The sequence below is a fragment of the Mesocricetus auratus genome, unplaced genomic scaffold, assembly GCF_017639785.1.
Source record: "Mesocricetus auratus isolate SY011 unplaced genomic scaffold, BCM_Maur_2.0 Super-Scaffold_100011, whole genome shotgun sequence".
NCBI lineage: Eukaryota > Metazoa > Chordata > Mammalia > Rodentia > Cricetidae > Mesocricetus > Mesocricetus auratus.
This window is the reverse complement of record NW_024429195.1, coordinates 48,289,595-48,316,122: the sequence shown is the minus strand read 5'-3', so window position 1 is coordinate 48,316,122 and position 26,528 is coordinate 48,289,595. Positions and strand designations below refer to the sequence as shown.

General features: G+C 41.4%; 1 protein-coding gene across 4 annotated transcripts in view; it reads right to left on the bottom strand.

Moving 5' to 3' along the window:
- Positions 1-6,955, bottom strand: part of Usp15 (ubiquitin specific peptidase 15) — an 84,148-nt gene extending 77,193 nt beyond the window's left edge. For all 4 annotated transcript variants that reach the window (XM_040754781.1, XM_040754783.1, XM_040754782.1 and 1 more), the window contains exon 1: positions 6,806-6,955. In XM_040754781.1, coding sequence (XP_040610715.1) covers positions 6,806-6,894 — 89 coding nt within the window. In that variant the 5' untranslated portion in view covers positions 6,895-6,955. The remainder of the gene's footprint in view (positions 1-6,805) is intronic.
- Positions 6,956-26,528: the final 19,573 nt, after the last annotated feature.

The following is a 26,528-nucleotide window of genomic DNA, read 5'->3' as shown; positions in this document are numbered from 1 at the left end:
ACCACAGCCACAGATTTATATATCCTCTTAGAATCAGAAAGTTCAACACTAGATTTATTCAGTATGAATGAGTTTTCTATCTTTATCAAAGGTAAACTTCTTGACTAATCTGTTACTTTGCAAAGCTGTAAAAACAGCTTGACAGTAACAGAAAAAAAAAGCCAAATTATCAGATAAATTATCTTTTGCCAAAATAAAGGACCCCATTGCTCTTTTTCATGCAAGCAATGAATTCCGTCTTGAATATGCCCAGGCTTTGATTGAGCCATCCTTATAACTTAGAATAGTCTGGTCTCAAAGGCACTCTTGAGTGTCTGAGAGCCTCTGGGGACTTTCCCCCACAAAAGGAGACTTTTTGTGGGTACTTCTGCTATACAATTTTCTGTAACAATGGAGAATTACCCCCAGAGGCTGAGTTCACCAAACTCAGAGGGTGGAAGGGGTCCTTGGTATTTTCAGCTCTTCCATTGGAAAGAAAGCAGCCAGCACACTCCTTCTGTTTGGAAAGTGATAAGGAACTGTGTAGGAGGCTGGGGGACAAGTCACGTGGTGTAGAAAGTCCTCATGTGGGCATGAGGAGCTGCCCTAAGTTCCTGGAACCCTACTGGAGATAGCAGGCTGGCATACAGAGATGAACAACACATATTTAAAGGTGAGGACCAACAGTCAAGATTGTTCTCTGAACTCACATGCACTCATGACATGCACACACCTGCACTCACTTTCTTGAATAAAAAATAAACAAGCAAATCCATGTAGAATCTTAGCGAAGGAAGCCATTACAAACAGTAATCAAATACAAATTGCTCCTAAAAATGGTTTCTATCTTATCTCACAATTTGAATTCATTAAAGAGGAATTCTTGATGCCTTCCGTACATATTATAATGTGTATTAAAAACTGAAGTCAATTACTATTTTTACTAGAAACCTATTTGAGGTTTCTTTAGCAGTAATTTTTTTGTTTGGTTTGAACTAGATAAAAATTTACAGAAATTCAAAGATGAATCATCTCCCTATCTAAAGACTAGAGAGAAATAACTTCAGGAGAATAAATAAACAAAGACTGTGAATTAAATGGTAACCCAGGGAATGAAAAAAGGGGGACAATCCCAGCACTTAGGAGGCAGAGGCAGGTGGATCTCTGTGAGTTCGAGGCCAGGCTGGACCGACAGCATCCAAAACAATACAGAAAAACCCTGTCTCGTAAAACCAAAAAGAAAAGAAAAAGAAAAAAGGGGGACAAGCTGAAATGATACTACTCAAGGGAAAATAAAAACAAAAAGCCCTAGCAATTTGAAAATTTTTATATGAAAACTAAGAAAGTCTAAATTACATTCAAGTAGTAACAGCATCGAATTATTAATTATTTTAGAATATATGATTTTAGAATTATAAGCAGGTATTTAAACAAGCTCAGCAATCCAATGGAGATAAAGGCATGCACTTTAAGAGCACATATGCATAAGGCATTTAGAATAGTGGCTGGCACAGACGAAGCAAGTCAATAAATGCTCAATTGCAGTGGCATTATCATGCGAACCACTGGCAAATCAATTAATTCCTCACCTACAGGAAAGAAATACAAATATATTTTCTGATACTTCTTTTAAGGGTCATAAGATGTTTACACTCAGCCTTTCTCAGTTGTTTTTAGGAAGCCCTCTTAACTTCTCTGATCATGTAACCTACAGTTTTGTCTTACCTTCCAATAATATGACTGATAGGGCTAGTGATAAAGTGATTCTCCAGGTGAGAAAAGAATCATTTTAAATTCATAATGAAACAGACATATGCAATGACAGATAGCACAACTGACTGTTGAGCAGCAATGGCTCCATGAGGTTTATCCGATTTTTAGAACACATGCGGTGTCAACATAGTTATACCTACACTTTCCATTCTCTTAAAAATGACCTTTTGACTTTATAAATTCATAAACACAGTATCTAAATTTTTTTCAGTTGGCAAACATGGATCATAAACTGTATGCTTTTAAAATGCTAGGCTGTTCATATGAACTTCATGTGTCTGTGGCAATAAAGCAATGCTTTTAAAATCTGGATAGAATACTATCCTAAAATGCCCTACATTACAAGACCTTAGTACAGGTTTGTTGTGGTATTTCTGTAAAACAATGAGAATGGGTCTATCACTTCTAATAGACATTTAAGATTACTGATAATTACAACTCAAAAGCCTGTATCAGTAATGATCACAGATAATCTCGTCTCAAGAGTTTCCAATAAAAATAACAATTGCTCTATATATCTGGTTATTTGTCTATTGGTCTTTAACCATGATTTAATTTCCAGAAGCAAGATGCTAAGATTTCCTACATACTCCATCACATATAAACGAACAGTCACAAGAGACAAGTGTGGGATAAAATGAAAGAATTGTGTTGCTAAATATAAAATGGGCTCTCTCTAAAGAGGAAAAGAGTCTTTTTTTCTCTCTAAAGTAGAACTATTTTAAATGAATCTTTAAAAGAGGCAGTTTAGCACAGTGATTTAAGGGCATGAACCTAAGGTCCTAGCTACCTTTGGCCAAATTCCATCTGTTGTGTGAAGGTCTCTGAGTTTAGGGTTCCTATTCTGTCAAGTGTTCCTTGAATTTCAGCAATGAATGGTTAAGTCAGCACATACTTGGAACAGCACCTGGACACTTCGATTTTTGAAATGTAAAACTGTGGGCCATGGTTCTACAAGCTGACTTTTTCTTGTTATACTTACACAAGCAAGAATAATAACTGTCACAAAAACACTTTGTAAAAAGAAAATCATATTTTAAGTATACTGATGGGGAAATTGCATAATTTGGAGGAAAACAAAAAGCCTGAATGTCGTGAAATAAATTAAATTAGTGAGTATCTCTAGATTTTGGCCAAAAAGGACTCATTTAATCCTAGACTCACTAATGAAGGGTTAAACTAAGTGAATTTGCTTTTTTACTATTTTAAACATCTAAAGTAAGAATAAGCTTTAATGGAACTTTCTATTTTATTTTTACTAAGATGCCAATATGTCAAAAGTTTTGCTTTCTGTTTTCATTTCCTGTAAGTGATAAAATATATGCCCAACTTGGTGGCAAACACCAAACTTCTTTGGTTAGCATGTACTTTGGAATTTATGTCAATGGTGTCTTTTTGGTAACTGAGAACATTTCTTTTAATGTCTGTCAGATTATCTTGTTAGCTTCAAAGTTCCACAAGCCTAAACAATCAAAGAAAGTCTCAAAGGTTCCTAGGTAAGACTGAGGGGAAGGAAGAAAGCTCCAAGCATGGAAACCACTGTCTCCTGTCCAAACCTCACTGATCAGATTTTTTGAAAATGTATTGACACAAAAATATGGATGTGCTAAATGACTAAACACAAAGTAAGGTTATTCTCCAAAGTTACCTTAAATCTTCTAGACTTACTAGGGGTTATGCAGACATAAACAAGCCAACAACAGCTAATTTGGTTAACTACACATTGCTACTAATAAACACAACACAGGAATTACTGAAACTGGCAGATACAGTTTAGTAAAACTTTACACATCTATTTATATCAGGTTCATTTTGAGAAAAATCTCAAAATGGAACATTTTACAATCCAAAACTTTGCTTGTATTTCAACTACCATACCTTAGGCTCCTAAAGACCTTACAGGTAATTAAACATGAGAATTAAGCACTTTTCTTTTAATCTTACCAGAAAACCAACCACCACATGTATCTTAAAGGTGTCTTTAATTCATCCTAAGCTTAACTTTAGTTTTTCAATTCGTTTGCTGTAATCCCTAAATTATAATTTAACTTTGTTTATGGGTTTCTGAAATGTCTTGTCAGAACTGAAACAGAGATTAACAAATATTATGAAATGATTGTTTTATTCCTTATGACTTATTTTGCTATCTTACTTTTTATAGGTATAACTCTTATCAATGTCAATGAACTTCTTATTACAAACCAATTTTAAAGAATGTTTCTCTTCATCTCAGATTTGCATACTCCATTTGCAGTAAAAAAATCACTCACTTTACAAATAAACAGAAACTGGTATTCAGGCAGAATCAAAGAATCAAATCATTTTATTTGCCTAGGTATCTGAGTTGGTTATGGCTATAAGAAACTCCCATTTGCAAAGTGGTCAAGAGCTAATTGGTGAAATTTGACACACCTGACTACAATTTCAAAAATCTGTACTAAGTTCAAGACTATGGTAAAGCTATCTTTTTTTTCCCCTTAGCAGCCCAATCAGCAATCAGTTTTTCAGAGATAATCATATGCACACGCCAAAACAATGTTCCATTTGTCTATGGCCAGCTATAAAATGACAGGATTTGACTAAATAACCCATAAGAGGTAATCGAAAATCTGAAGTGTTTTTTTAAAGAAAATTATTAAGTTTCACAAGTTCAACAACTAAATTATCATTAAACATTCCTATCAATTTAGAACTTGCAAGTTCATTATCAAATTGTACTTTGCAAATTACTCTCCTTAAGACTCTGAACCACACCTTTGCCCCACACTTTTTTTTTGGGTGGGAGTTCATCTCCCAATTTACACATAAACTGATTCATGCCATCAAAATGATTTCTGCAAATTCCTAATGTGTACCTGCATTTCTCCCTTCTTTTACACCAATAGTTCTCAACCTGAGGGTCGGGACCCCCCAGGGTAGTTTCACTGAGTCAGTCACCTAAGACTATTGAGGAAAATACACTACAATTCTTACCAGTAGTAAATTAGTTATAAAATAGCAGCAAAAAATGATTTTATGGCTGGGGTCAGCACAGCATGAGAACTGTATTAAAGGGTGGAAGTGTTAGAAAGGTTGAGAAGGACTGATTTACACAAGACAGAAAATTAACAGGAAGGTTAAAAAAAAAAAACTTCCACATTCAGTTGCTGCCCAAAAACTGGCCTTCAGTTTCCTTTTCGAAACGAAAGCCCTGTAATAACTCAATATGAACTTCTACATTCTAACATAGAACTATGTTTTAACAGTACTTAGTTCTGTTAACATAAAACTACCTTTTAACAGTAAACATGTCAAGAAGTAAAAATACAAAGGCTTAAAAAGTACCCAACTTTATAAAATGTTTAATGTCCACAATACACTTATTTACTAAATCATACTGTAGCGTCAACACCAATTATACAAGATACTACTCAGAACACAAAAAAACATTAAAGAGAAAAATATCCAGACTTTAAATATGGAGATTTCTATTTTATCGATAGCCACGTTTGTATTTGTATGAAGCAATAAATTCGATTTTTAAAAAAATATTCTTCAAAATACGAGAGAACCCAGTTTCGACTGAGTAATAAGCATGGTAGAAACATTAGAATATAAGCGGTAATGACTTAAGCCACTGAAAGATCACACCGTTTGCTGTAAAGCAACAAGTGTTTTAAGTCATTAGGGGTCTTAATTATAGAAAGTCTATGCAGCCTTACAAACTAGTATCAAAGTACTTAAATTCGGGTTTCCAAGCTGTCACCTATTAGTTTACTTGAAAATGCTTTCAATCCCACAGCATTTGTTAGAAATTAAGGGCAGGGGGAAAAAGATTACTAAAACGCAGTATTTCGTGAGTATCATTTCCGAACATTTAACTGTATCAATATTGAGCAAATACAGTAACATTGTTACTGTCCACTTCACAGATGAGTACTGAGGTGCAATGGCTTAAATGAAGTCACACTGTGAGGTTAAAAGGTGGAAACTGAAACAAACCAGTTCTAAGACTCTGCACTAAGTCACACTGGAGTATCTGAACCAGTACTTGGGGAAGCTATAAAACCACTGGCATGGCGACAGAGGGAAGGGAAAGTAACTAAAAAACAAACAAACAAACACACTTGCCCTTCCCCTAATTTCCCTTCATATGACACATCTACGTATTTATTCTGCAACAGCTTGGGCTAAGTATTAACATTTCTACGTGCTTCCTCTTGCGTATAAGCACAGTACGTCTTTTTTTTTTTTGGTATTTTTATTACAAGTCTGAATATTAGCAAGCTATTTAAGCTTCAAGCGGACTTATCTACTTTCTGCAGGCCTACGCTACCCCCCCCCCCAACCGGAGGGGAAGGGCTGTGCACTTCTCAAACAGCAACGCTGCCGGCTTCTATCAAGCCAGGGGCAAAGCACAGGACCACGTGGTGTCCTCTCCTTCTCCCTCTCTCTCAGAATCCCAAGGTCCCCACAAGGCTCCCTCCTTGTGTGACAAGGAAGTGGGAACTAGGGGTTTCCTCTTTAAGTGGACCCCTGACACGGACCACCTGTGTGGCACCCGCCGCAAACATCCTGAAAGCCCGAGTCCCGGAAGACAACCACAAGAAATCAGAATAATGGGGAACTTGGGGGTGCCGGCAAAGGGATGCCCGGAGGAGCGCGGCCAGAGAGAGAGATGGCAGCGGCGGGACCGGGATCTGTCACATAAGAACTGTTAAATAAATAAGATAAAAGCTCACAGTGGCGGACCCATGCCGAGCCGACTGCACCCTCTCTCCGGGCAGGCCCGATGTGGGAGCGGCTCCGCCGGAGGAGGGAGGACCGGGAGCCGCACGAGCCTCAGCCGCGGCTCAGCTCAGCTCCGGGCTCGCACCGCCCACCGCGAGCCCCGGCCCTTCCCTCCGCGCCGGCCCAACCTTTGCCCCCCACATCTGCTGCCCCGGGCGGCCGCCGCCGCCGCCGGGACCCGTCCGCACCTGTCACCGAGCTGGAGACACCAGCCCGCGCGGCTCCCGCCCAGCTCCGCCACCGCCTCGGGCCAGCCGCGGGCCCCGCGACCCCGTTGCCTTACCAGGTGTCCCCTTTGCGGAGCGAGGTTTTGAGCAGCGTCGCGATGTCAGAACGCTGGGTGTCTAGGTCCGCCGCTCCGCCTTCCGCCATCTTCTTCCACTAGCGGCAGCGGAGGCGGCAGCGACGGCGGCGGCACGCCCCGGAGCATTGTGGGAATGGCGTCCGCGGCCCCGCCCCGCCGCCAGGTCCGTACCAAATGGGACGCGAGGGCGGGGGAGCGGGGGGCGTGGCTCGGCGCCCCGGCGCGGGGAGCGCAGTCTGGGCGCGCCTGCGCCTGCGCACTGCTGGCCGCTTCGGTTTCCCGGGCTCGCCCTACGCTCCCCCGGCGTGGCAACCGCTGCCGCTGCCGCCGCCCCGGAGCTGTGCGTTTGCACGGTTCTCGCTGGGCGCGGCGCTCTCTCCTCTCCCTGGCCTTGCCATGGCCGGGCTCTCCTCGCCCGACTCGCCCCTCTGCGACCGCAGCCGTCTCCCCAGACTCATTTTTGCGGGTTCACTGCCGCTGGAGGAGGGCGGGGCCGGCTGAGAAATGGCAGAAAGCGCGCAGTTCCGTGACTTGGGGCTTTGGCTTTCCAGCCGCAGAGCCCAAGCCCACTGAATGTTGGCACAAAGACCGCTCTAAAACCGAAGGTTTGGACGTAGTGCCCCTTCCTAGGTTCCTTCCAGTTCTCGCATTTTTGCTGCTGGTAGGGACCTCACATACCTTCTCATACCTTGCAAGGGCTCTTTGTGATGCCTCCTGTGTGTGGCGCGCGCAAACACACACACACACACACACACAAGTAGCTGCAGTGCAAAATACGTCCCAGTTTCTAGGTGAACAGACAGTGAAAGATGTATTGAATATGACCAGGTATTGAAGGAAATTTAAAAACAAAACATGGGGGAAAACCTCATTAGTGTCAAATTAGCATTTCTTTTGTTTAATTTTCTTGGTGTCTATTCCCCAAGTTAGACTAGATAATATAAACTGTATCTGAAGCCCAACAACTACAAGCGGGGAAATTGAGCCTCTTAAAAAGCAAATGCCAAGGTCACACGGCATCTGTGAATGCAAGGTTATCGCCCAGGTTCCAAATCCGAAGTACTCATTACCTACATGAAAGTCCCTAAAGCCCCCTCCCTAAGCCTAACTCCCTAAGCCTAAACATTTCTTTTTAGAGTGTGTGCGCACTCGCGCGTTTTAATTTCTATATTTGTGTCTACTGTTATGCTACATCAAATGTAAGCAAATGTTTCAAAGTTAATTGTGGCAGTTTTCCAAGAATGAAGATAGTCACCCCAGTATAGTGGTATGTGATAAATTAAAAAAATGGCCAATGATCTCTCCATTTTTAATGCCTCTTAGTTGTTGGGAATTCTGTAGAGATATGCGTGGGTGCGTTAGCAGGGAGCTGTGAACCCTTCCACATGAAAGCAGCATTGTGCTGTTGAGTTGTCAGCTTGATACAAACCAAAGTCACTTAGGAAAAGTGAGTTTAAGGGATTGCCTCCTTCTGAGCAGCGTGTGGGCCAGTCAGTGGGGGGCATTTTCTAGTTTTATGATTGTTGTGGAAAGTTGTATACGAGAACAAACTGAAGCTGTGGCGGTGGCACTCCAGGCTTTAATCCCAGCACATAGGAGGCAGAGACAGGTGGATCTCTGTGATTTTGAGGCCTGCCAGGTCTACAAGAGGGAGTTCCAGGACAGGCTCCAAAGCTACACAGATAAACCCTCTCTCGAAAAACACACAAAACCACGCTGAACAAAGCCATAGAAGCACGTCAGTAAGCAGTGATAGCTCATGGTCTCTGCTCAGTTTCTGTCTCTAGCTTCCTGTCTTGAGTTCCCATTTTGACTAATCCCAGTGTGGGCCACCACCCAAACCTTTTCCTCCCCAAGTAGCTTTTGGTCAGGAAGTTTCATCAGAGCAACAGAAGCAACCTAGGACAAGTGTATATTGGTGTCCTGCTTTGGGTGTGTCTCTATTATGACTGCTTGCTTCTGTACAGTTCTTTTTTGTGTTACTTCAAACTCAGAGTCTAAAAGGAATTTCCATTTACTGCCATTTCTTGTGTTATTTGAGCACTCCTGATTACAAAACGGAGTTTTTCTAAGTGCGGACATTCTCAAGGACATCCCTCCCCCCCCTCCCCTTTCTACCACTCTGTGAAGTAGAACAAAGGAAGTTTCCAAAGAGAGGCAGTGTGATATGCAAAGAGTATGCTGTATCCACACACACACACACACACACACACACACACACGACTTCAGACCTCTAGGTGCCAATACTTAATCTGTAGTTCATTCACAAATTTAAAACATATAACTTATCTTAACGGATCTTTAAAAATTGTACTACATTTATTTTCTGTACGTGAGTTGAGTGTGTGTGTGCAACAGCCTGTTGTGGAGATCACAGGTCAACTTGCAGGGGTCTGTTCTCGCCACAGTATGGGTCCCCAGGGATCAAAGTCAGGTAGTCATGATTATACCTGCTGAGCCAAATTGCCAGCCTAGATTTTTGTTGATGTTTTTTCAAGACGGGGTTTCTCTGTATTGCTTTGGAGCCTGTCCTGAAACTCACTCTGTAGACCAGGCTGGCCTCGAACTCACAGAGATCTGCCTGCCTCTGGCCTCCTGAGTGCTGGGAATAAAGGTGTGCACCACCAACACCCAGCTATAGATAAAAAAAAAAATCAAAACAAAGGGGATGTCATGTATTCCAGGTTGACAGTGTAACAGAGGAGGACTTTGAACTTCTCAGATCTTTCTGCTTCTACTTCCCCAGTTCAAGTCCAGCGCATCCTGCTTGCTTCATAAGCACCCTACCAGCTGAGTTCCATCTCTGGCCCCCATTAAGGATTTTTTTTAATGACGGTTAAATGAAACAAAGTGTGTTTGTTGCCTGGGACTTAGTAGCCAATCGATAAATGTTAGTAGGAAAAGTTGGATAAATTATATAGCATGTGTATCATATCTCAATAAAGCTATCCTTAACAAAGCATTCAGGATTTTAAAGGTAACACTGTGTTGTCTGCTATTTTATAAGCAAAACAAAACCAAGATATGATGCATTAGTCACACCCTCTACTAGTTTCCCTTTAAATAGAAATGAGGCCTATAGCCATGTAGCCAACAAGAAGAAACCCCCCAAACCAACCAAACAAACAAACAAAAAACCCTTTGGGTGTGGTTTCAGGTGCAGCTTTGACCCATTATAAGGGAGAGGAAGGATGGGCTTGTGTTCTCCTGGGTTGTGGACACCTTGGGCAGGGCGGAGACTGCATGCATCTACTGTAGTAGGAAGACTTCAGCGGTTATTCACTCTTATCTGTGTAAGTGCTTCCCTAATAAGCACCTATTTATCATTTATCTTGGGTCTGGTGGACTCATTTAAACCCTGCCTTCACATCACAGTCAATAAAGTAGTTACACTGTTTTATTTAATAAACAATATCATCATTGCTCCCTGCCTTATTCCTCCAAGATGGGTGTTTCTCTGAATCTAGATTTTGCCATATTTCAACTGGATTAGGAGCCAGCAAGTGCCAGGAATCCTTTTTAAAAAATTAAAATGGTTTCCATTAACATCCCTCTTGAATAGTAGATAAATGGAACAACACAACCGCTAAGTCACAGAAATGTTGACTATAAACAAGGGATTGCTATTGCTTCTATAGAATTACTGTCTTCATTGTTGCTTCCTTGATTGACTTTTTCCAATTGTAATCTTTGGTTGGTGATTGTTATTTTTTATGTATTTATCGTGTGTGTGTGTGTGTGTGTGTGTGTGTGTGTGTGTGTGTGTGCGCGCGCGCGCGCGTGCGCAACAGAGAACAGAAGAGGGTGTCAGTGTCTTCTGTCTCACTCTCCACCCATTTATTTGAGGCAGGGTCTCTCCCTGAATCTGAGACTGGAATTTTCTTGAGTAGGTTGGAATCTCAGTAATCGTTCTGTCCTGTCCCTCTTGGAGCAGGCATGCAGGGATTATAGGCATGTGCTGGTTGTTCCAACTTTGGTATTCATCACTGAACAGTGAGTCTCAGACTAGCTGTTCTTGATCATTAAGAAACCTAAGGGAAAGGAGTAATGTTGGACACCAGAAGTAAAACTTATTATGGGTAAAGTGGATTGTACCTAAAATGTGCCAGTTTTGAAATTTGAGCTATTCTAGGGAGGATTTTTTTGTTTTTTATTTTGTTTTGGTTTGGTTTGGTTTTTTTTTTTTTTTTTTTTTGAGACAGGGTTTCCCTCTGTTGCTTTGGAGCCTGTTCTGGAACTTGCCCTGTAGACCAGACTGGCCTCAAACTCACAGAGATCTGCCTGCCTCTGCCTCCTGAGTGCTGGGACTAAAGGCATGTGCCACCAGCGCCCGGCCCTAGGGAGGATTTTTTGATCTCCCAATTTCTCTTTCTTCCAGTGATGTCAGAACATTCCCTTGTTCAACCTTGAGAAATTCCTGTACGGAACAATTAAGAGATAAGGCTTCATGTGGTAATACTCCTGAAGAGACAAAGACTTAAAAGCAAGGTGTCAGTTTAGCAAAACAACAGTGGTAGGTTCTCCTCCAGGGCCCATGGTCATCTATCTCCACCACTGGTTCTTGGCCAGGTTTATGGTAGTAAGAATGAGTTCTGTGGAGCAGGCATAAATCTAGTCAGAAAATGTGTGGTTATTGCCATAATTAGCACACTGCTGTTGCACCAGTGGGTATAACTTGGCTGCTAGGTAATTATTTTGGCCTCCAGGGTCTATAGCTGGAAAGGAACACTGAAGACTGCCCTCATCCCCCAGATGCTTGTATTGCCTCCCACCACTCCATGATAGCTGGCTTGAAGGTGCTGAGAAACTCCCAACACAGATCCAGTATGATTTCTCAGGGTCCTGCAACCCAAGTATGTGTTGTCTTCAAACAATACAATCTTGTAAACCAAGGGCCCTGGCATTACCCTGTAATGTGACAGTGGCCTCTGGGATTCGCTGACCAAGACTTACAAGGAGATATCCTATACCTGGTTCTGAAATTTTCATTTCATAATCTTTGGCTGCTGGTAGAAGTGTTACCCAGTTGTTCAGGTTTTGGTACCACTACGGAATTGTCAAAGTTTAAAAAAGAGAAAAGAAAGGGAAACCCCAAGTCCTGTGGTGTCTGATGAGCTTTTTCAGTCTGGGGTGAACAAAGAAATATATATATATATACATATATATACATACACATATATATATCACTATGTTTATTAATAAAATTGAGTGGAAGTAACCAGTTCTGAGATCAGCTTTGCAACTTTACAGTGTTGTAGCATTGGCTTGATGAACCCCAGGGAGAATCTATGTGACGTCCCACGTTTCCCTTCTCCTCAGATCTTCTATGACTTGTTCCCTCTTGTAACCCCAGCACCCACTCATTCTTATTCATCTTTCAGTTTTTTCCGTTATGTAATCTTGTTATTTCCCATCTCCCCACCAGCTCTCTGAACAACTAGAAGGCAGTGAAAGGTGGAGGAGTAGAGCAAACACCAAAATAGCATGTAGTAAAGTGTTTAATCTGTTAATGATATTTTGAAACTTGGAGTGCAAATAAAAATTTTAAGTGCCACGATGCAGCTTTTAAAGCTTAAGAAATACACCAGCTCCTCAGAAAAATGTTGGGTTCTGATAAAAAGAATGAAAAAGTCATGAAATGAATACATTTCATCTTAACAGAAAAGCCAGACTACTTGGATTTTCAGTCTGGCTTGGTGCCACTCACTAACCAAATACTTTTGCCAAGTTATTTAATCTCTGTGAGCATTTGCCTTCTCCTTGTATCATAAGGTGATTAAACAGTATTGGCTAAAACAAATGGGCTTGCAGAGTTCAGATATGCCTAATGTAAGTGGGCGAAGCAAATCTGCATTGGGCTAATAAGGAATTTGGGGGACTCCATTGAGCTATACACCCCAGCTAAAGGTATTAAAATGAGAGGAACCAGAGCAAATGACATTTTATCTCCTTCTCTGTAAGATCAGGAAAGTTTAATTTCAACATGAGAGTGAGGGCTGCATAGTAATATTGGCTGCTGTTTGTACTGTCCTTTTGAGAAGCTCACACAGAAAGCTTTGAAAAGCTATACTATAGCAAAAGTAGGCAGCAGACTTCCCTATCCATCTCACTATATGATGAGACAACTAGGCTGATGTTGTTTTCTTTTTTAATTGTTTTGCCTTTTAAGCTACGGCTATCCTATTCAGCAACGGCCACTTCGAGCTACAAGCAGTGGTCAGGCCACAAGAACTGAAGCATGAGGGAAATCTGTTCTCTCAGGCATTGACTCTTTCAAAGCTACCAAGGAAACTTATTTAAATCTCTGTCCCACCAAAGAACTCAGGAGTCAAAGGTTGAGGCAGAATCCTTCCCAGAGAGACTGAATAGCAAGCAGCTCATCTCTTCATCTCCCAAGAAGTCCTTGTGCTTTTCCTTGCCCCTCTTTATAAACCCTTCTCCACTTGGCTCCTCTCTATAACTTTCTGTCAGCTAGTTGTTGACTCAACTTCCTAACCGAAGGTGAATTTTATTTAATCAAACACATCTTTGCATCATTAAACAAATATTCCAGAGCATAAACAAAAGTAGCACACCTTAAAATAATATTCTACAACAGGTTGATTTTAATCACATCTCAGAGCTAGTCTAGAGTCAATCACAAAAAAAAAAACTTTGATAGAGAGTATAGTCTCTGGGGTCTTCATATTAAGTGAAATATTTGTCAATGGCAGGAAACTTTTCCAAAAAAGAAATAACTTAGACTATCCAACCAAGAACGATATAAACCAAACCAAAGCTAGTATTAGCAAAAATCTTTTTTACGTTTTTTAAAAATATTTATTTTCATTTATGTGTGAGCGTTTTGTCTGCATGTAGGTATGTGTGCACGATACGCATGCCTGGTGCCTGTGAGGGTCAGATGAGGGTGTTGTGTTGTTTGGAACTGGAGTTACAGATGGGTGTGAGTGCCAGGAACTGAACTTGGGTCCTCTGTAAGTGCAGGGAGGCCCTGAACCTTCCCACTAATCTCTATTGTAATATTTTTATTTGTTATTTACCTTTACGGACAGACTTTATGGATGTTAAAAAACTATTTAATAAAAAAATAAAAATGTTTAAGTAGCAGCCCTGGGTCCTTTCTCTTTCCCAAGCCTCATAGTGGACAGGGCATAGAGAGCTAAGATAAGCAATTTAGGAGATGCTGGTCCTGAACACAATAGTGATCCTAACATGTACCTCACCATTTTCCCTTTTTCTCATTTCATTCAAAACTCTGAAAACATTTTATGTTGGGGGAACTGAGAAACCTATTGTTGTGTCAAATTCTGAACCCACAAAGCGGCCCATTTCGATGCAAAAGCAAAGAGTCTTTTATTGAAGTTATTTAATGAGCTAAACCCATTAACTTGAGCCCTTCATCCGTCCACCATGGCTGATGGCTGGAGAAAGACCCCGAGCAACCTCAAGGCAGAGATCTTAAAGGGCAGCATAAGGGGAGTGTCTAGGGCGATGAATGTGTCAGGATTGGTGTGCATCCAGGTTTGGATGAACTGCCCTGTGTTGATTGGTTAACTGGTTGTTATGGCCCATAGGCCCTCCCAGGGCAGTTGCTATGCTCTGCACATCACTGTTATGCACTTATCCATAAAGCATACCCAGAGCCGTAAAGCACAGCCCCGCCAGATTGGTTTCTTGCCACAAGGAGGGCATCTGACCTCCTAGTGACCAGGACAGGAGCCGAAAGGTCATGCAAGCACATGGCAGCCTGCCATGGCTGCTAAAACGGGGAGACTGGTCACTACACTATAATGCCAAGGTGAAGTAGAGAAAGTGATGAAGAACAGACTCTGCAAATGACCCAATTCCAGAGAGATTAACACTGGGCTCTCCAGAGAGAAGACTGAATTATTCAGCTTTTCTCTGTGGACGGTGCTTCTTTTCAGTTGGCTGGGGGAGCAAAAAGATCTAAACTGCTTACAAAGAGTTTTAGAAGAATATAATAGGGAGGCAGGACAAAGCAGCCAGCATCATCGGCCGCCATCCCGGTCTTGCCACTCCCCCCTCCAGTAGAGAGATGAGTCCCAGAGGCTCTTCTAGCCCACCTTCCCATCTTCGAGTCCCCTGACCTTCTGCCGTCAGACCCTTCCTGCCAACAAATCCTCCAGAAGGACCTGGAGGCAGTACAAAGCAGCCCCTCTACTCTCCAGGGGAGAGGGGGGAGGGATGGAGGGGGAGAGAGAGACAGAGGGAGAGGAGAGGATAGACCCTTGAACCCATACTCACCAGGAAGAGGGAGAGACCCCACCTATACACACTGGACAAGACAAGAACATATCCAATAGCAAGATATGAACATCCCAACGCAGATGAAACAGAAGAGAATGACCTTAAAAACAACTTCATGAAAATGATAAAGGCTCTCAAAGAGGATATGAGACAATCCCTTAAAGAAATGGAAGAAAAAACAAACCAAAAAATGCAAGAAATCAACAAATCTCTTAAAGAAAGCAAGGAAATCCAAGAAAAAATCAAACAGATGAAGGAAACAATTCAAAAAGTTCAATATCTGAAAACTGAAATAGGAACAATAAAGATAATGCAAACTGAGGGAATTCTGGAAATAGAAAAGCTACGTAAATGATCAGGAACTACAGATGCAAGCATAACCAATAGAATACAAGAGATAGAAGACAGAATCTCAGGCACTGAAGATAAACTAGAGGAAATAGATTCATCAACCAAAGAAAATCTTAAATCCAACAAATCCTTAATACAAAATATCCAGGAAGTGTGGGACACCATAAAAAGACCAAACCTAAGAAAAATGGGCATAGAAGAAGGTGAAGAAACGCAGCTCAAAAGTACAGAAAACATAGCCAACAAAATCATAGAAGAAAAGTTTCCCAACTTGAAGAAGGACTATGAAAGTATAAGAAGTTTACTGAACACCAAATAGAATGGACAAAAAAAAAAAAGATCCCTTTGCCACCTAATAATCAAAACACTAAATACACAGAATAAAGAAAGAGTATTAAAAGCAGTGAAGGAAAAAGTTCAAGTAACATATAAAGGCAGACATATCAGAATTACACCTGACTTCTGTAACCCAAAAGGTCCTATATTGATGTTCTACAAACACTAAGAGAACACAGATTCCAGGCCAGACTACTATACCGAGAGAAAATCACTATAGATGGAGAAAATAAGATATTCCATGACAAAACCAGATTTACACAATACATATCCTACAAATCCAGCCCTACAGAAAGTTCTGGAAGGAAAACTCCAACCCAAGGAAGTTAACAACACTCTCAAAAACATAGGCAATAGATAATCTCACTTTACCAAAAGTCAGAAATAGGGGAAAAACTTACACACAATACCACCACTAAAATGAATAAAAAAATAAACAATCAATGGTCATTAATATCCCTCAGTATCAATGATCTTAACTCACCTATAAAAAGACACAGGCTAGCAGAATGGATATGAAGACAGAATCCATCCTTCTGCTGCATACAGGAAACATACCTCACCTTCAAAGACAGACATTATCTCAGAGTTAAGGTTGGAAAAAGATTTTCCAATTAAATGGCCCTAAGAAGCAAGTGGATGTAGCTATCCTAATAACTAACAAATTAGATTTCAAACTAAAATTAATCAAAAGAGATGAAGAAGGTAATTTCATATTCATCACAGGAAAAATCCATCAAGATGAAGTCTCAGTTCTGAACATCTATGCATCAAATACAAAAGCACCCACATTCGTAAAAGAAACATTACTAAAACTCAAATCACATATTAAACCTCACACACTTATAATGAGAGACTTCAACACCCCATTCCCACCACGAGACAGGACTACCACACAGAAACTTAACTAAGAAGCAAGGAACTAACAGAAGTTATGACCCAATTGGGTTTAACAGACATCTATAAAACATTCCATCCAAACACAAAAGAATATACCTTCTTCTCGGCACCATATGAAACCTTCTCTAAAATTGACCACATACCCGGCAATAAAGCAAACCTCAACAGATACAAAAAAAAATGGAATAGCTCCCTGTATCTCATCTGACCACCATGGCTTAAAATTAGAATTCAACAACACAAATTGCATAAACCCCACAAACTCATGGAAATTGAACAGTGTTCAACTGTGTCACTCCTGGGTAAAGGAAGAAATAATGAAAAAAATAAAAGACTTCTTAGAATTCAAAGAAAATGAAGGCACAATATACCCAAACTTATGGAACATTTTGAAAGCAGTGCTAAAAGGAAAGTTCATAGCACTAAGTGTCTACACGAAGGAACTGGAAAATAGCCACACTAGAAAATTAGCAGAACACTGGAAAGCTCAAGAACAAAAAGAAGCAAACTCACCCAGGAGGAATAGACACCAGGAAATAATCAAATTGAGATCTGAAATCAATAAAGTAGAAACAAAGAAAACATTACAAAGAATCAATATAATGAAGAATTTGTTCTTTGTGAAAATCAACAAGACAGACAAACCTTTATCCAACCTAACCAAAGGGCAGAGAGAGAGAGAGAGAGAATGCAAATTAACAAAAATCAGAAATGAAAAGGGGGACATAACAACAGACACTGGGGAAATCCAGAGAATGGTCAGGCCATACTTTGAAAACCTGTATTCCACAAAATTGGAAAATTTAAAGGAAATAGACAATTTTCTGGGTAGATATTACTCACCAAAATTAAATCAACATATAAACAATTTAAATAGACCTATATCCTCTAACAGAATAAAAGAAGTCCTCAAAAGTCTTTCAAACAAAAAAGTCCAGGACCAGATGGTTTCAGCTCAGAATTCTACCAGAAATTCATAGAAGAGCTAATACCACTACTCTTCAATTGTTCCACACAATAGTAGCAGATGGATCATTGCTAAACTCTTTTTATGAGGCTACAATTACCTTGGTACCCAAACCACACAAAGATGCAACTAAGATAAAGAACTACAGACCAATCTCCCTCATGAACACGATGCAAAAATACTCAATAAAATACTGGCAAATTGAATCCAAGAACATATCAGAAAAATCATACACATTGATCAAGTAGGCTTCATCCCAGGGATGCAGGGATGGTTCAACATATAAGAACACATCAATGTAATCCACCATATAAAAAGTCTGAAAAAGAAAAACCAAATGATCATCTCACTAGATTCTGAAAAAGCCTTTCACAAAATCCAACACCCCTTCATGATAAAGGTCTTGGAGAGATCAGAGATAACAGGAACATAGTTAAACATAATAAAGGCAATATACAGCAAACCGACAGCCAACATCAAACTTAATGGAGAGTAACTCAAGGCGCGATTCCTTTAAAATCAGGAACAAGACAAGTTTGTCCAGTCTCTCCATATCCGTTCAATATTGTACTTGAAGTTCTTGCTATAGCAATAAGACAACAAAAGGAGATCAATGGGATTCAAATTGGAAAGGAAGATGTAAACTTTTCAGTCTTTGAAGATGATATGATAGTCTACATAAGAGACCCAATGAATTTTACCAGGGAAGTTCTACTGCTGATAAACACCTTCAGCAAAGTGGCAGGATACAAGATTAACTAAAAAAATCAGTAACCCTACTATATATAGACAATAAAGGGGCTGAAAAAGAATTCAGAGAAAGATTACCCTTTGCAATAGCCACAAACAACATAAAATACCTTGGGGGTAATGCTAACCAAACAGGCAAAAGACTTGTATGACAAGAACTTTGAGTAATTAAAAGAAAGAAATTAAAGAATATATCAGAAAATGGAAAGATCTCCCATGTTCTTGGATAGGTAGGATCAATTTAGTAAAAATGGCAATCTTACCAAAAGCAATCTACAGATTCAATGCAATCCCTATCGAAATCCCAGCACAATTCTTCATAGATCTTGAAAGGACATAGATCTCAACTTTATATGGAAAAACAAAAGACCCAGGATAGCCTAAACAACCCTGTACAATAAAGGAATTTCAGGAGGCATCACTGTCCCTGATTTCAAGCTCTACTATAGAATTATGATAATGAAAACAGCTTGGTGTTGGCACAAAAATAGACAGGTAGACCAATGGAATAGAAATGAAGACCCTGATACCAATCCACACACCTATGAACACCTGATCTTTGACAAAGAAGCTAAAACTATACAATGGAAAAAAGAAAGCATCTTCAACAAATGGTGCTGGCATAACTGGATGCAGACATGTAAAAGGCTACAGATAGATCCATACCTATCGTCATGCACAAAACTTAAGTCCAAATGGATCAAAGACCTCAACATAAATCCAGCCACACTGAACCTCTTAGAAGAGAAAGTGGGAGGTACTCTTGAACAAATTGCACAGGAGACCCCTTCCTGAACATAATGACAGTAGTACAGACACTGAGATTGACAATAAATGGGACCTCCTGAAACTGAGAAGCTTCTGTAAGGCAAAAGACACAGTCAACAAGACAAAAAGGCAGCCCACAAAATGGAAAAAGATCTTTCCCAACCCCACATCAGACAGAGGGCTGATTTCCAAAATATATGAAGAGCAGAAGAAGTTAATCACCAAAACACCAAATAATTCAACTAAAAAGTGGGGTGCAGAACTAAACAGAGAATTCTCAATAGAGGAACCCTAATATCAACTTTTACTAAATGCCCATGCACAATGAACACCTAGAGCTTATATACTGTGCTGATTATATTTCAGCCATGCCACATAAGTGACAAGTGGCGGTTGACAACTAAACAGTTTCTAGACAAGTTTCTGTAGAGCAGTCATTGATCCACAATGCAGAATAAACTCTATAAAGACTTCCAGTAAAATCTCTGAAGCAGCTTAAGGAAGTTAGGAAAGTCACCCAATGAATCTAGCCCAGTAAAAAGAACCAATAGGTTATGGATATGGACATAAAGAAAGATGTTTCTTATGAAAGACTGGGGACTAAGATACCCCTATTCTTCTGTATCGAAATGGAAAAATGTGGTATAGTTCTATTCAAACTTGCAGCCCTGAGAACTGGAAAACTAATAATAGTTTTAAGTCCCAGTTTAAATCTGAAGTCTTAAAAACTTGGAGACAAGTGTTTAATCTTTGAAGACACCAGAAGATGGACAGCCTGTCTCAGACAGAGAGACTTAGCACCTCCTCCACCTTTTAAAGTTTTGGATGGTGTCTACCCTCATTGGTGAGTGTAACTTTTACTCAGTCTATAGAGTGAAATACTAATCTATTCTGGTAGCATCTTCATAGACACAACAGACACAGAAACAATATTCTACTAGCCACATGGGCATCCACAGCTCAGTCAATTAGCACTTAAATTGACTATCATAGTCATGTATTACAGGCAGAGAAAATGGAGTCAGGTGACTCATGAGAGGTAGGTCCATAAATACATGCAGACCAGGATATCACACCACTCTTAGAAAAAGGAGGTTAGAAACCAAAGCACATATTTCAGTCTCTTTTTCTCCTTCCTTCCTTCCTTCCTTCCTTCCTTCCTTCCTTCCTTCCTTCCTCTCCTCTCTGTTCCTCCCTGCCTTCCTTTAATCCTTTCTATTACTAAAGGCATTTGATACTATTTTATATGAACAGTGGTTCCATAAGTACTTACGGAGTGAATGATTTTTCAGAGAAGTTAAAAACAAACGTGAACTATAAGTTTACTGACTGTCCAATGTTAGTGGAAGGCCAAAGTGGGTCAAAGTGTTGTCTGACCCTACTACAGACACATGAACACATACCGCCTCTAAATAGGACACTGACGGCAAGCCAAAGTTACAGTACCACCAAAGACCAACTTTGTGGACACATGACTTGCTGAGTTACTTACAGGAGAAGAGGTGATGGGTTACTTACAGGAATATGGATGACTCAAAGGCAGCTGCATCAGCAAAGGCACAGCCCCGCATGGGTGACAGACATTCATGAAAGCCAGAACCCTAGAGCTCTCTATCCATCTTGCAGCCAGCTCTATAAGTTGGTGAGTGCAGTCTCTTCAACAGCCCTTACTGTTTATAAAACTTAAATTCAGTTTTCAGACTTCTTGAGACTTTTAGTATGTTTACTTCCTGAATTTTTAAAAATTTCTATTTATTTATTTTTTATTTAAATTATCAACAAGCTTGTTTCACGTGTCAATCCCAGCTCCCTCCCCCTCCCCTCCTCCCCACCTCCCTAGCCCCCCAATATTCACCCTATTCCCCCTCCTTTCCCCATGGAGGTCTGTGAAATCATCTGGGGCAGGGTCTAGGTCCTTCTCCACGTGTCCAGGCTGAAAGAGCATCTCTCCATGTGGAATGGGTTCTCCAAGTCCATTCGTACTCCAGGGATAAATACTGATCTACTACCTGAGGCCCCATAGATTGCTGAGGCCTCCTCACTAACACCCACATTCAGGAGGTCTGGATCAGTCCTGTGCTGGCCTCTCAGCCATCAGTCTGGGGTCCATGAACTCCCCCTTGTTCAGGTCAGCTGTTTCTGTGGGTTTCACCAGCCTGGTCTTGACCCCTTTGCTCATCATTCCTCCCTCTCTGCAACTGGGTTCCAGGAGTTCACTTCAGTGTTTAGTTGTGGGTGTCTGCCTCTGCTTCCATAAGCCACTGGATGAAGGTTCTAGGATGGCATATAAGGTAGTCATCAATCTCATTATCGGGGAAGGGCATTAAGGTAGCCTCTCCACTATTGCTTAGATTGCCAGTTGGTGTCATCCCTGTAGATCTCTGGAAATCTCACTAGTACCAGATCTCTCCTCAAACCTATAATGACTCCCTCTATTATGGTATCTCTCATCCTGCTCTCCTCTGTTCTTCCCCTGACTCAACCTTCCTGCTTCCTCAGTCCTCCTCTCCCCTCTTCTTCTCCCCCTCTCTATCTCCCTGCTCCCTCTCCCCTCCCCCCATGCTCACAATCTGCTCAGGAGATCCTGTCCCATTCCCCTTCTCTGGGATACCATGCATGTCTCTCTTAGGGTCCTCCCTGTTTCCCAGGTTATCTGGCATTGGGATTGTAGGCTGGCAATCCCCTGGTTTCTCTTCAGATCGTATAAATCTTTCCCCTTTTACTTCCTTAAAGAACTTCTTGGGTAGTAATGAGCCTCCTCCAGGATACAGTGTTTCAGTTTGGTGGAAGTTGCTACACCATGTAAGAAAAAAAGGGCAGCATGGAAATCCCTGTGCTTTTACCAGAGCAAAGATTGAGTAGCAGCCTTTAGACCAGTGGTTCTCAACCCGTGGAGTTCAGACTATTGGAAAACACAGATGTTTACATTACAATTCATAACAGAACCGACAGTACAGTTATGAAGTGGCAATGAAGATAATTTTATGGTTGGGGGTCTCCATGACATGAAGAACTGTATTAAAGGGTGGCTGTGTCAGGAAGGTTGAGAACCGCTGTTCTAGACTATAGCTCTCTCCCTCCTTTTGACTGTCTCACCTAAATGATGCTGTACAACAACTCTCTCTAAATCCCGGCAGAGAAAAATAAATGCCAAGCTTTTTCATGAGGAGAGGGTCTAGCCGCAAAATTAAGACAGTTAGGAACTGCCAGGCTCTCAGAAAAAATAGACACCTCCTCCAACACTCCACTGTTAACATGCTTTGCATTTGAAAACACTAACTTCACGTTGCATAAACCAATTCTGAGAAGAAACAGGAATTGTACTTGGTGGCTTGTCTTCCTAACACTGGGGAGGCAGAGCTGGAGGACAGTCCCAAGTGAGAAGCCAGCTGTCTTCACGGTGAATTCCAGGCCAGCATGCAAGGTTAAACAGTGAGAGTCTATTTTGAAATGTCCATGCTTCCATCTAGAGGGTTCCTCTCGCTCTCCCTTCAGAGACAGAAACACAGTTGGGCTGACAGTGCTTCAAGAAAATCAAAGTTCAAATGGAAAAGCAGACACTCCGAGACCCTCTGTGGTAGTACGATAACAGCCAAGAGAATTTGTGAGCATTGTAGCTCTGTGCTCTCGGCAGGCTTTGGAGTGCCAGGGAAGAGGTCACTAGCAGGTGTTACAGTTTGAAGGCTCTCCAGGGCCTTGGGTGCCAACTGAGAGCCATTTCCTGAAGAGGTAGTTTGCAGAAGACAGGCTTCTGAAAAAAGTACAGACTTCTGGGAGGTCTCTGGAGCTGCAAGTCTTGGAAACTGGATGCAGTTACAAAACAATCCTGTTTGTAACAAAGTGTGGGGGCTTGGAGGCTGCAGTGTGAAGGATTTCCCCCTGCCTGCAGCCTTGAAGATTTCTTGGAGGCCAGAGCAGTGGGAATCTGTGAGAGTTCTCTGAAGGGTCTATCTGTGGTGTCTTCCGTTTCAGAAGAGTGTGGAGTGGGGCTCCTATGGACAGGGTGCCATCACAGACACAAGGCAAACAAATACAAATACAGTTTCTTTCAGGTTTGAACGAAGTTTAACACTCTTTGTTTTGTTTTCCTTTTATTAAAAATAGATTTTTTCACATAATATGTCCTAATTATGGTTTCACTTTCCTCTCCTCCAGATCCTCCTCACCTAACCTCCTATCCAGATTCACTCCCTTTCTATCTCCCATTAAAAACATTGTATTACAATAAAAACTAACCCACTGGAATTGGGCATGACAAACAAAAAGAAGGAAAAGAGCCCAAGAGAAGGCACAAGAAACAGACCCACTCATTCTCACACTAAGGAATCCCACAAAAATACTAAACTGGAAGCCACAATAGTTACACAAAAGGACCTGGTGCAGACATGTATGGGCGCTGAGCATGCTGCCTCAGTCTCTGTGAGCTCATATCAGCTTTGCTCTTGTTGACTTAGAAGTCCTTGTTTTCTTGGTGTCCTCTATCCCCTCAGGCTCTTACATTCTTTCCACATCCTTCCCCATGGCCGGAGGGATTTGATGAGACACTGGTTTCTGGCTGAGTGTTCCAGGGCCTCATTCTCTGCATAGCATCTGGCTGTGGGTCTCTGTGTGTGTACCCATCTGCTGCAGGAGGAAGCTTCTCCGATGAGCTAAGTACTGCTCTATAAGTATGCAGAATGCCAGTAAGAGTCATTTTTTTTTCATTTTTTATTTTAATTTTAAATAGCTTGTTTTACATGTCAATCCCAGTTCCCTCTCCCTCCCCTCTTCCCGCACTCCCCTTCCCCCCCTCCCTCCCACCCTATTGCCAAATCCTTCCACGTAGGGGATATCTAGAGTCTGTCATTTTACTCTTGGTAGGGTCAAGGCACTCCCCTAAGAGTCCAGGCTGAGAGAGCATCTCTCTTTGTGCTATAGGCACATGAAGACAGTTTGTATACCAGGGATAGACACTGATCCACAGCTCAGGGCCCCATAGGTTGCCCAGGCCTTCTCGCTGACACTCACATTTGGGGGGTCCAGATCAGTCCCATGCTGGCCTCCCCACTGTTGGTCTGGGGTTCAAGGGCACTCCCCTGTTCAGATCAGCTGTCTCTGCTGGTTTTGCCAGCCCATTCTTTGCCAATTTGCTCATCACTCCTCTCTGTCACTGGGTTCCTTGGGTTCAGTTCAGTGATTAGTTGTGTGTTTGCCTCTGCTTCCATCAGTCACAGGATGAAGGCTCCCGGATGGTTATAGACATCAAGTTCATTATCAGGAATGGGCATTCGAGGTGGTCCCTCCACTATTGCTTAGCTTGCCAATTGATGTTATACCTTTAGATCACTCGAGGTCACTCTGGTGCCTGATCTGTCTTCGATCCTATGATTCCCATCTTCCCCTATTCTACCCCCACCCCCTCAACTTCCTGTTCCCCCATGACCAACTCCCTTCCTCTTTACCCCCTCTATTCTTCCCAGGTCCCACTCCCCCCTCCCCTCGCCGTGTTCCCCATCCATTCAGAGGATCTTGTCTCCATCCTCTTCTCTTGGGTACTATGCATATATGCATATCTTTTAGGTTCTTTCCTGTTTCCCAGACTCTCTATCTGTGGAAGTGCAGACTGGCACTATCCTGATCCATGTCTAAAATCCATATATAAGTGAGTACATACCATGTTTGTCTTTTTGCGACTGGGTTACCTCACTCAGGATGGTTTCTTCCAGTGCTATCCATTTCCCTGCAAATTTCAAGATTCCATTGTTTTTTTCTGCCGAGTAATACTCCATTGTGTAAATGTACCACATTTTCTCTATCCACTCTTCAGTTGAGGGGCATCTAGGTTGCTTCCAGGTTCTGGCTATTACAAACAATGCTGCTATGAACATAGTGGAGCAGATGCCCTTGTTGTATGAACCTGCCTCATTTGGATAAATGCCTAAGAGTGGAATTGCTGGGTCTAGTGGTAGATTAATTCCCATTTTCCTGAGGAATCTCCATACTGATTTCCAAAGAGGCTGTATGAGTCGGCATTCCCACCAGCAGTGGAGGAGTGTTCCTCTCTCTCCACATCCTCTCCAGCATAAATTGTCTTCGGTGTTTTTGATTCTAGCCATTCTGACAGGAGTAAGATGGTATCTCAGAGTTGTTTTGATTTGCATTTCCCTGATGGCTAAGGATGTTGAGCACTTTCTTAAGTGTCTCTTGGCCATTTTAGCCTCCTCTACTGAGAATTCTCTATTTAGCTCTGTACCCCACCTTTCAAGTGGATCCTTTGGTGTTTTGGAGACTTGTTTCTTGAGTTCTTTGTAAATTTTGGAGATTAGCCCTCTGTCAGATGTAGGGTTAGTGAATATCTTTTCCCATTCTGTGGCCTGCCTTTTTGTCTTTTTGACTGTGTCCTTTGCCTTACAGAAGCTTTTTAGTTTCAAAAGGTCCCATTTGTTAATTGTCGATCTCAGTGCCTGTGCCACTGGTGTTATGTTTAGGAAGTGGTCTCCTGTACCAACTCGTTGAAGAGTATCTCCCACTTTCTCTTCTAAAAGTTTCAGTGTGGCTGGATGTATGTTGAGATCTTTGATCCATTTGGACTTAAGTTTTGTACAAGGCGATAAACATGGATCTATCTGCAGTCTTCTGCATACCAGTACCCAGTTATGCCAGCACCATTTGTTGAAGATGCTTTCTTTTTTCCACTGTACAGTTTTAGCTTCTTTGTCAAAAATCAGGTGTTCATAGGTGTGTGGGTTAAAATTAGGGCTTTCGATTCGGTTCCATTGGTCTACCTGCCTATTTTTGTGCCAATACCAAGCTGTTTTCAGGACTATAGCTCTATAATAGAGCTTGAAGTCAGGTATGGTGATGCCTCCTGAAGTTCCTCTATTGTATAGGGATGTTTTGGCTATCCTGGGCCTTTTGTTTTTCCATATAAAGTTGATTAATGTTCTTTCCAGGTCCTTGAAGAATTGTGATGGAATTTTGATAGGGATTGCATTGAATCTGTAGACTGCTTTTGGCAAGATTGCCATTTTTATTATGTTGATCCTACCAATCCAAGAGCATGGGAGATCTTTCCATTTTCTGGTATCTTCTTTGATTTCTTTCTTCAAAGACACAAAGTTCTTGATATACAGGTCCTTCACTTCCTTGGTTAACATTATCCCCAGATATTTGATGCTGTTTTTGGCTATTGTAAAAGGTGATGTTTCTCTGATTTCTTTCTCAGTCACTTCATCTTCTGTATATAATAGGGCCACTGATTTTTTTGAGTTTACCTTGTATCCTGCCACATTGCTGAAGGTGTTTATCAGCTCTAGGAGTAACCTTGCGGAGTTTTTTGGGTCACTTATGTAAACTATCATATCATCTGCAAATAGTGAAAGT